The 11,102-nt window shown below is 41.1% G+C and overlaps 1 protein-coding gene across 1 annotated transcript; it reads left to right on the top strand.

The window, feature by feature from the left end:
- The first annotated feature begins 939 nt into the window (after window positions 1-939).
- nagk (N-acetylglucosamine kinase) lies at window positions 940-10,463 on the top strand. The gene is made up of 11 exons (XM_079490785.1): window positions 940-1,064; window positions 2,076-2,416; window positions 2,866-2,950; window positions 3,263-3,361; window positions 3,697-3,838; window positions 4,941-5,051; window positions 5,162-5,274; window positions 6,084-6,171; window positions 7,204-7,301; window positions 8,309-8,387; window positions 9,436-10,463. Exons 2-11 carry the CDS (start codon window positions 2,388-2,390, stop codon window positions 9,657-9,659), a joined length of 1,068 nt encoding a protein of 355 aa, XP_079346911.1. The 5' UTR covers window positions 940-1,064; window positions 2,076-2,387; the 3' UTR covers window positions 9,660-10,463.
- The last annotated feature ends 639 nt before the right edge of the window (window positions 10,464-11,102 follow it).

Here is an 11,102-nt window from a genome sequence, read left to right as displayed (position 1 = left end):
ATATATTTTTTTGCAAAAAGGGTGAAGTGTCCCTTTAACTGTTCCCAAAATGGAACTCGTGCTTTCATTTGGTACACACAGCCATATTTTCAAATGACACACACATACCATTGATTGAGTACACACAACTAAGCATTTGCTGCACACTACCAAGTATTTACAGCACAATGAAGTGAAAACTTGAAAGCACAATCATAGAAACGGAACACACATGAATGACAATGACTCTGGAGAATGAGCCATTTCTCGTTTTGTAAAATGACTCCGTGTATGTAGGCCTACTTTTTCATAGTCAAACATAAAACAGCACACAAATATGCAGCCGAAAAAAAGTTTTTCTTTTTTTGCCACACAGGCAATGTTCTCCCTGTCCAAGCAGCGTTGGAAGAAACGCATGGAGTGGCGCATAAAACCCTGACAGGCCTCAACACTCACTTCGCCACAAGCCTCTTCCATGGCCTGGAGCAGTGTGACCCGGCTCTGTGGGTTCCGTTCATATACCTTACCTCCAAGCTGAAAAGAACTCCTCAATAGGATTCAGGAAAGGAGAATAAGGTGGAAGGAATAGAACAGAAAAATGTTCTAATGATGCCAGCAACTGTGTAGTGGCTGAGATTGGGTTGGACCCTCTGGTCATGGTCAAACCGTGATTGAGCACATTATGGTCAACCACAGTTGCCCGAATCTCATTAGATATATTTCTTTCTCCTCTTCCTCCTCCTCCTCTTCCTCTTCCTCTCCCTCTCCCTCTCCCTCCTCCTCCTTGTCCTCCTCTCCCTCCTCCTTCTCTCTGTCCGCCTACTCCTCTACCTCCTCCTCCTCCTCTTCTCACTCTTACCCCTCTCCTTCTCTGGTTGTCAATCTATCTCTTCAAGGTTCTCCATTGTTCACAAAACAAAACAGAGGCTCTCAAGTCCCTTTTATGCTGCAGTCCTGATTGCAAATTGCTCACCAGATCTGAATGTTTAGACATTTGACTATTTGTGTGTTGTAGGTTGATGCTTTGAGATTTTATGTGAGAAGTGTGTGCAACAACTGAACATTGTGTGTAGTGTTTGGACAAGGTAATGTATAATTGACATCAGAGTGTAAAGAAGGAAAGTCTAATGCAGATAAGGGAGTGTGATGTAGTGCAAATTGTGTCGAGCAATTAGGTACATGAAGTGAAGGTTGTGCAAATTGTGCCAAGTTTTCGATTTTTGTGTGTTAACAATCGTGAAAAACTGTAAAGTGTTTTTGTTATAAAAATCTCTGAACGTAAGTAAGGGATAATATCTGGCTAGGTGGTCATTGTCGGGAGATAATTCACCGACAGGGAGTTTAACCACCGAGGCGAAGCCGAGGTGGTTACACTCCCTGAAGGTGAATTATATCCCGCTTATTACATGGCTAACTAACATAAATTAATCCATTGATCCAAAACACAACAAAAAAAGTATTCCATAACTTCGCGCTGGCTGAGTCTGCCCAGCTGCAGGGCTGAAGCACTGTCGGAAAACAAGGAAGTGAGTTCAAATAGATCAAATAGAATCCATTTTCGGGTCCAGCTGCTTCGTCTATTTCTCGCTCAAATGTTTTCAAAAACATTTTTAAGAGCAATGTTTAGCTGTAAATTACATTGTGTGTCAGTAGTGTGTGTGTTTACATGGCTGTTATGTTGGAAACGGCAGTAAATCAAGCGGGCGCAGCCGCGCAGCTGGTGGTGCTCAGAGGGTTTGATTAGGCAGCGGTCATTATACAGCGGAGCGGTCATTATCATGAGATAACTCACCGCTGAATTAAGCGATTGACCAATCAGAATCAAGCATTCAACCAAGCCATGTAATAATCATTGGTAATGTACAGTATCTAGAGTGTTTGTTCAGTAAACAAACAGCCTCAAGGTTAAATCCATCTCTGCAACTCTTAAAAGTAAACAGAAAATACATTTTCAGGTGGGTCTCCAATTTCAATGTCAAATCAGGAGAGAGAAACCATTCATCAGCTTCAATTCAATTCCATTTATATGCTTTCTTTCTTTCTTTCTTTCTTTCTTTCTTTCTTTCTTTCTTTCTTTCACACCTGTACTGTGGCAGTCGCTGTACCAAAGTGTAGGCAGTTGTTGCCCTCTAGCGGCAGGAACTACGAATGGCAGACAAGTTCAAGACTGTCTGTGCGTATGGTTGGTTTCTATCTACTGTTCAGTCTCAAGATCCGGTCATTTCCACAACGCGAACAACGCACACGCAGACAGACGGTTTCCGTATCCACTCTAAACCGGATCTGAAAGCAACCACAAAAAGTCGAATCGATCCAACCACCAGTAAGCAGCTCGCTATCGCGAGAGATGAGCAGCGTCTAGTGAGCTAGACTTTCTACTTCCATTGAATTCAAAACAGGAACAGAAAATGGCATTGGTGTTCGGAGGCATTGAAGGGTGAGAGAGAGTGCTTTATATATACACGTAACATTAAATTACTTAATTGAATGAGCAGGTTATTGTCACGGGGCAGAGGAGGGTATTGTTGCATTTGCATTTTGCAATATGCTTTGTTTAATGATAGGTAGGTGTCTAATGGTGACTGATAGACTGAATGACAGCTGGTCAGCTGACAAGTCTTCCTGACGACAGTTTAGAGTGTAGAAGACTATACAAGCACATAATCTGTGATGCACATTTTGCTGATGTTATTATATTGTATATTATTTATGTTATTACATGACTCATAATTGCTATTTATTTTCTCTGTCCATTTGTCTAGATTAGATCTCTCTCTAAAAAGTTATTTATATGTCTTGTGTTTGTGTGTTTTTATAATGTTGTATTAGTTAAAAATCCCCTTTTTAACATTTGGTGTTCATTTGTATATTCCTTCAATAACTCAGTGGAGGGACCCACTCTATAGCAACGCTGGTGTCAGCAGATGGGAAGATCCTGGCAGAGACTGATGGACCCTCTACCAACCACTGGGTGGGTGAACAGGAGGGGAAGTGAGAGGGATATGGTATATAGGAAAGGATTTATTCAATCATTTCAGCTATACATTTCCTTTTGTTTTGGCTGAATATTGAGAAGAATCTTGTGTGTGTGTGTGTGTGTGTGTGTGTGTGTGTGTGTGTGTGTGTGTGTGTGTGTGTGTGTGTGTGTGTGTGTGTGTGTGTGTGTGTGTGTGTGTGTGTGTGTGTGTGTGTGTGTGTGTGTGTGTGTGTGTGTGTGTGTGTGTGTGTGTGTGTGTGTGTGTGTGTGTGTGTGTGTGTGTGCGCACGTGTGTGCGTGTTCCAGTGTGTGGGGGTGGATAAGTGTACTAGTACCATTAATGACATGGTCCAGAGGGCTAAGAAGGAGGCGGGTCTGGATCCAAACACACCACTACACTCACTGGTCAGTCAAACTGTCTATCTTTATGATAATTATGTTGACTGACTGAGAGATTAAGTTTTGCTTGTCTTCTCTAGGAAGACTAGTAGTAGGGAACATCAGATGTCTCCAGCCATAAACATTTTGTCTTGATTCTTTTCCCCTTCCAACTGTGTACAACCATAGATCTATATATCTAGATGTTTCTTGGACCTATCTATTGGTGTGTTGTTTAAGATGCATGAGAAATGGTACTGAAACCTGGGTTAATCTGGTTAAGGGGACTTGATCTGACATGTGTGTGTGTGTGTGTGTGTGTGCGTACGTGTGTGTGTGTGTGTGCATGCGTGCATGCACAGGGCATGGCTCTGAGCGGAGGAGAGCAGAAAGACGCCATAGAGAAACTGATTCTGGATATGAAGGAACGTTTTCCCTGCCTCAGCCGCGACTACTTCATCACCACTGATGCCATTGGCTCCATGGCCACCGCCAGCAAGCACGGTAATCAACAGTATGTTTAGTTTAGAGCATGGCTCTTCAGGAGTCTAGCATCTATTCTATAGGGTCGGCCTCTCTGTGTGTCCAGAACAAATCTCGAAAAAAGGACCAATCGGTGCCAGATTTCTTGTGCAACACTCACTACCAACCAGTAGGCCACAAAAGTACCTCAGCTATTTTTTTCCCTACATATGTCTTATAAACATTTCGTGTTTTATAAACATAACTTTACATATGTTTTATTTCACTTTCATTTTGTAGTAGAATCAATGGGGCTCTGAGTAGGCTAGGCCTTGCACACATTTGGAGTCATAGACGAAGATGATTGGCTGGCCACAAGAAGTCTGAGATATACATAGAATAGTCCCGACTCCTTATGGTGTTTTGTTGTCGATGTATAGTACGTATATATTTGCACAGCCACATACGTGAAATTTGTCCTCTGCATTTATCCAACTACTAGGAGCAGTGAGCTCCATTCTACAGCGCTCGGGAGCAATTAGGGGTTAAGGGTCTTACTCAGGGGGACACACATCGACACATTGTTGGCTTGGCCTGGAATGGAACCAGAGGCTCTGGCTCCCCAGGCGGGCTCACAATTTATGTTTGGAATAAACTTTGCTTTCATTTGAATAAACTTTGACGTTTACACAATTAACATTTTAGATGCTCGTACAATTATATTTTAGTAACACTTTTTTTACTGATATTTTATTGCAGTTTTTTTTGCTGTTTTCTCATAAAACTGCAATGTCAAGGACACTTCCCTCTCTTTATACTTGTTCAATAATGCTCTAGCTATTAAATGAAGGCTAGGCCTGAGAAAGCAGCTCACTTCACCTTATTTGATCTGGCTTTTATAGTTGTGTAATACTGATGACAGTGCATTGCTCCCAGCTTTATGGTTTAATGGGATATTAATTTTAATCTGTCAGTATTATCAGCACTCTCAACCTTTCTAACTGCATCAGTCTTCACTGTTTCTGACTGTTTTTCTCGCTGTCTGTCTGTCTGTCTGTCTGTCTGTCTGTCTGTCTGTCTGTCTGTCTGTCTGTCTGTCTGTCTGTCTGTCTGTCTGTCTGTCTGTCTGTCTGTCTGTCAATAGGAGGAATAGTCTTGATATCAGGGACAGGTTCTAACTGTAAGCTGGTCAATCCTGATGGCTCTCAGGTCGGCTGTGGGGGCTGGGGTCACATGATGGGCGATGAAGGATCAGGTAATCATGCTAGAAACACCAAAGCGACTACATACAGTACATGTATCTTAAGTATTATTATTGACCAGTCTTTCTTTCAATGTCTCCCTCTCTCCCTCTTCCTCTCTCAGCATTCTGGATCTCTCATTTGGCGGTGAAGACGGTGTTTGATGCCATCGACAACATGGTACTGCCTCCTCATGACATCACATATGTGAAGAAGGCCATGGAGGAATATTTCCAGGTGAGGGCGTGGGTAACAGACACATGAGTCAAGCCGCCATACCGTATTTTTTTTATTCCTCCTGTAGGAGTACTGGCAGCAACAAAGATCACCCTTCCCGCTTTTCTCACATGAACACAAATGTGTTGGTATAGACGCTCGGCCAAACCGAATGGATTTGCGGTGGAGTCACCACTTTACCCCCTGTGCCACCCGAGCACCCAGCAAAAGGAAAATGTTTACTTCATACGCCTCCAGTTGACAATTATTAGCTAATCAGCCCAATTATGAATTTTTCCGTTTTTCGATGTCACTGGGACTTGACTCTTTAAATGTCAAAGCAAAGGTCTAAAGTGGGTTCACAAGCAAGTCTGTTATCTACCGGGTCAGCCATGCTATGAGCTGAACATGAACGATTATCAGAGTTTTATTGTGTTTCGCTTTGGGGAGTGCGTGTGTAAGGTGACAATCACACCTAGAAGCATCACCAACAAAACCATTGTTTGTATCGCACCACCTATCCCATTTTCTAGCGGTTTAGAGACATCAAATATGCTCAACTTTTCCGTGCAAGGTGTGTAGTCGCATCGTTCGTCACAATATTTGTCCTACTATGCCAGCAATTAGAATTCAAAAATATGTTTTAAGATATTTAAAAAATATATTTTTGTGAACGGAAATGACGAGCAGATGACAATTTTCTTTCTAGGCTTTTTCGGGATTTGTAGCAAACTCTATTGGAATATAGTTGTCTGACTATGCAAGACTACAAACATGTAGTTTTTTCTGCAGTACTAATCCACTCTCATGTGTTTCCCCTTCCCTCTCAGGTGTCAAATCTTATGGGAATGCTGACCCACCTCTACAGAGACTTCCAGAAGTCTCACTTTGCCGGCTTCTGCAAGAAACTGGCTGAAGGTATGCATTACTTAACTTGGGTTCCAGCCTGAATCGCTGTGTTCCATTAATTAATTGTGTTACCCCGCCACGTAGCGAGTGACAAAACAGATGAACGGAACGCAGCGACTCAGGCTAGAACCCAGGCTATGCATTACTTAGCTACACAAGGCTAATGCATTACTTCACGCCTGGTGGTTTCTGTAGAGAGCAGGGGAACACGTACAAGTACAGATTAAATGCATGGATTCACAGGACAAAATGGGAACATTCACTGGTGAAAATGAAACATACCGTAGCAGGATAAGTACAGCATGTGATTGGTCTGTACTTTTACAAATTAATTTCACACTTATCGTGGCTGTTCGGCAAAAGCCTTGTATCTCCATATCTTTTTGTAAAGAATTAAAATTAAAATCAGAGTCTGAAGTGAGTGGTGCCACAGCGTACTACAGCGTTGGTACTCTAAACATAGGGACATTGCTGTTCCTTGGAGTGGTTGCACTTGCACCACTCAAAAACACCTACGTCGTGTGACAGTGTCATTAAAAGTAACGATAATAGCCAGCCTACAAGCTCACAACGATGCAATGCGTTGTGAGCTTGTAGATCTGCTGTTTTAATTACTTTTGAATGTATTTCGTTTTTCGCCTGTAATGCCATGGCTACACCAGGTTGAAAAGTCTGTCTGTGGGTTTTATAAATATTTGAACCAATGAAAAGTATTAAGGAAAGCTTAGTAACTAAATAATAACTACATTAGATCCGTTGGAACTTGGAACACAGGTTATTTCAATTTCCTGAAGAGTATTAAAACATACAATGTGTGCACATGTTTCAAGGTTCAAGGTTATCTCCTTTATTACCCCAGAGGGTATTACAGCTAGCAGTAACCACATAACCATGAGGCATTAAATAGATAATACAAGACAATCACGTTAAATTATAAAAATAAAAAAAATGGCAACAGGGACAAATGATCTGCATGTGCATCTTTGCATGTGCATCTTTATGTACTGTATACATGCGTGTGTGTGTGTGTGTGTGTTGCAGGAGCAGCAGCAGGTGATTCGTTATGCCAGTATGTGTTCACTCAAGCAGGAAGTGTCCTGGCAAAGCATGTGGAAGCAGTCTTACCTAATGCACAAGAGGTGAGCTAAAGTAGGCTGCAACTACAAATACATTTTTTCATGACAATCATTCTATCAATTACTTTTTCTATTAATTGAATAACCGATAAGCCATTGTTCTTAGTTTAAATACATAATTACGTTGCTGTCGGGAAAAAAACAGCTAACTCTATTATTTTTTTATTATTATTATTATATATATATAATCAATACTATTGAACACGGGGAAGGTTGCCGTATATTAGAGAAGTCGATGTGTGGCTCTTCTAAGAGAGATTTTGCACTCTCATTAGAAGGTGGGTGTAAGTGCCATCCAGCCGTTTCTCTAATTTCTTTGAAAGTGGCCATGTCTCGGAGCCATAGAGTAGAATCGGCTCGACGGTCGTCCTACATATTTTTTACTTTGAACCTCTTACTAAGCTGAGATGACCAGATCTTATCTTATGCATGTGATTGCAGGCTGACCAGGCCATACCCTTGTTTATGTTCTTCATATGTCAATTGATACTATCAATGATAAGGGCTACCAACTAAACCCTAAAAGAAGCTTTCGTCATCCTGCTAAACACCTAACTGACACTGATTTAGCTGATGACATTGTGCTTATCAGTCAAACCTTGGAGTACGCTCAGGCTCTCCTTCAGTCTCTTGAACAGGCCTCCAACTGTTGGTTTTTATCTCAACGAGACAAAAACTGAATATGTAAATAAATATATGCAAATCCAACAATGACCATGTTATCAAAACACTTATACTCCTTTGAAACAGGTTGATGACTTGAAGTATTTGTGTTCATAAATCTTCTTCCCAAAAGTGAAGGGTGTTCCGCCGTCCACTAGAGGGCAGTATTTAGTTTATGGTTTATGGTTTCTTTAAACTAGGAAGGGTATGGCCTGGTCAACAAATCAATAAACCCAATTTTTTACCTCAAGTGTACTGCATTGGCGATAATTGATTGGGAATGACGCTAAACCACCACTGATGGTTATCTATCTCTCTCTCTCTCTCTCTCTCTCCCTCTCCGTCAGTCTCTACTTAGTGGAGAACAGGGTCTGCCCATCCTCTGTGTCGGAGCAGTTTGGAACAGCTGGGATCTTCTGAAGCCAGGTCAGTCAGTGTTGTAGTCTCATAGTCATGCACTGTAATGTAAAATGATTAAGCCTGATTTATACTGAGAGAAGTATTGTTTGAAAAAGTCCACAATCCTGATCTGAACTTGGTGGAGTGCGAGAGTGAGGCAGTGGTTGAGTTTCTTTTTCACCATGTTTTTGCCTTCTCAGAGTATCTTTATAGGGCATGGGATAGGAGGCGAAGGGTGACTTATAACTAATTGTATTATGGACATATGGCTGTTATTGAATGTTATTGTTTTTTTGTTTGTTTTTTGAGTTGCTGTGTCTGATAATCCCATGTGGGATGGGTCAATTTGTCTGGACACGAAAATAAAATATTCATTCATTCATTCATATACTTGGTTATGTGCCGGTGATACAGTATGAGCAGTACTACAGTATGTATTAGTGACATGAGGGGGCAGTGGCTCAGGTATAGAGGCCGGTAGAGCCACGATCGAAGTTCCCAGTTCGATTCTGGGCTCCCCCCAGAGTTGGTGTCAAAGTGTCCTTGAGCAAGACACTGAACCCCTAATTGCTCCTGATGTGCAGGATGTTGCCTTGCGCGGGTTGCTCCGCCCTCTGTGTTTGAATGTGTGAATGTAATGCACAAGGCTTTGGATAAAAGCGCTATATAAATTCACCATTTGCCATTTATTTATTTACCATTTAGTCTTGAATCCACATGACGGGACCATGGTGATTGGTACTGTTACTGTATGCTTTTTCCCGCTCTTCTTGCTCGTTTTCTCTCGGACTCAATTGTCTTGTCTCTTTTCCTCTCTTACACTCTCGCTGCATCTCTTTTAACTATCGATTATTTAATTTCTTAAAAGCATTTTTACATCATTGCACAAATGCACAACAGTGTCAAGCTCAAACGTGTCGTGATGCAGCATGTTATGAGCTTGTTTCACGACTTCTTGAATTATTGCTTATTCGTTTTTGCCTATAAAACATGGCCGAAATAATGATGTATTATTAATCAATGATTTTAACTGTTGCACCCCCAAATTATCTTCGTATTTTCTTTCTCTCACCAGGGTTCACAGAGTTCCTCGCCAGAGTGGCGTCATCTGAGCAGTTCAAGGGTCGCTTCCGTGGCTACAACCTCCTGACTTTGAAGCAGTCCTCGGCACTGGGTGGAGCCGCGCTCGGGGCCCAGAGCGCGGGCGCCGTGTTAACCTTGGATTACGCTGCTAATACCAACGTCTTTTACCAGCACACCTTCACTACCAATGAGAGACCAATTCTCATTAGCCAATGAGAATTGGTCCTCACGACCCCCCCCCCCCCCCCCCCCCCCCCCCCCCCAGTCTTAACCAATCAGGATGCACCAAGATGGACCAAATAGTCTGTTGTGAAGATTTGTTAAAATTCCATATAAATGTGCTGCAATAGAAACGGCTTTATTGGCCTATAAATCACTTTACAAAGGAGGACAGAAACATCACAGGTCCACCTACTGTATGTTAATATTATAGTACAAATTCGGCTTCATTCATAATCCAGTCTCAGGATTTATTAAATGATAGAAAAGATGTGCTGAAAACAAATGGAAAGGATAATGAACACATTTACAGATTTTCTTTATTTTACTTTTGGAGTTCATGTTTTAAAGATCCCATTCTGTACTGTTCTTGCAACCCATGCACATCTCTCTGAGTTTACATTTGATGAGAGTTTACAGTTGAATTGAGGACTGAAAATATCTGAACCTGTGAATCCAGTTGACATAAAAGGTAAAGTCCTTAACATTAAAGCAGAGATTGCCTCTTGGGAAAACATTAAAAACGTTTTTTCTCCATGCTTTGTTTTCTGGATATACTGACAGAATCCAGGCCAATCTGCTGAGCCTGCAGGCCTTCAGTAGTGTTTTTTTTTTCTTTTTTAAGTTCACCAATAGATGGCGCAGGTGCTCTGTTGACAGTTCCAACATACTGTAACTAAAAAGAGAGTCTGTTGTCAATACTTGAAAACACCATTATAGCCTTTGTGAAATCCTTTTCTGTAAAACTTGTTATAATGTTTGCCAATCACTTTTGTAATAAAAGAAAAACCATGCATAGACCAGTTTGTCATCTTGTCACATATCGTGTGATAATTCACTATTAAACTAACTTTTGCATTCTCCGAGGCTAGAAGTAGACTGACTAGACTCACACACAATTGTCAGGCTCCAGGTCCCAACACCATTATGAATTATTTTATTCATGGTTAATTTGTTTTTGTTTTGTTTTTTATCTAAGAACAAAATTACATCATGAGATTTTTCGTGGACGTTTAAACAAAGTAAAGCTAAGACAATATAGCATGTAATGCATCAGTATGGCAGGAGTAGCCTGCTGGTTTGATAATGAAACTGGAAGACATCTTCAAAGACAGTGCCGGTAGGATAGTGGACTGGAAAACAAAGGGAGGAAAATATTATTTGTCTGAGAGTAGGTCAGGTCGGATGGATGGAGGGAACATTTGTTCAAAAGTAGCCCAGACCAAGTATTGACTCTTGACTGCATACATTAATATACTTTTCAGATGGTCGACATTTCTCGACCTTTTTATAGTGGTCTCATAAAATATTCTAATTTGTTGAGATAGGATTTTTTGATTTTCATGAGCTGTACGCCATAATCATCAAGATTAAAACAAAACTTGATGCACAAATTGCACAATGAATTGAGAATATATGAAAGTTTCACTTTTTTTCATT

Source organism: Electrona antarctica, assembly GCF_951216825.1.
Source record: "Electrona antarctica genome assembly, chromosome: 21".
Lineage (NCBI taxonomy): Eukaryota > Metazoa > Chordata > Actinopteri > Myctophiformes > Myctophidae > Electrona > Electrona antarctica.
Note: the sequence above shows the minus strand (reverse complement) of the source record. Positions and strands in the feature narration are given on the sequence as shown.

What these genes read in the sequence shown, in the direction of transcription:
- nagk (XM_079490785.1), top strand. Translation starts at nt 2,388, where the DNA reads ATGGCATTGGTGTTCGGAGGCATTGAAGG. An exon ending in CTGCAAGAAACTGGCTGAAG is followed by an intron (nt 6,172 to 7,203) that starts GTATGCATTACT and finishes TGTGTGTTGCAG; the next exon opens with GAGCAGCAGCAGGTGATTCG. An exon ending in CTGGGATCTTCTGAAGCCAG is followed by an intron (nt 8,388 to 9,435) that starts GTCAGTCAGTGT and finishes TTCTCTCACCAG; the next exon opens with GGTTCACAGAGTTCCTCGCC.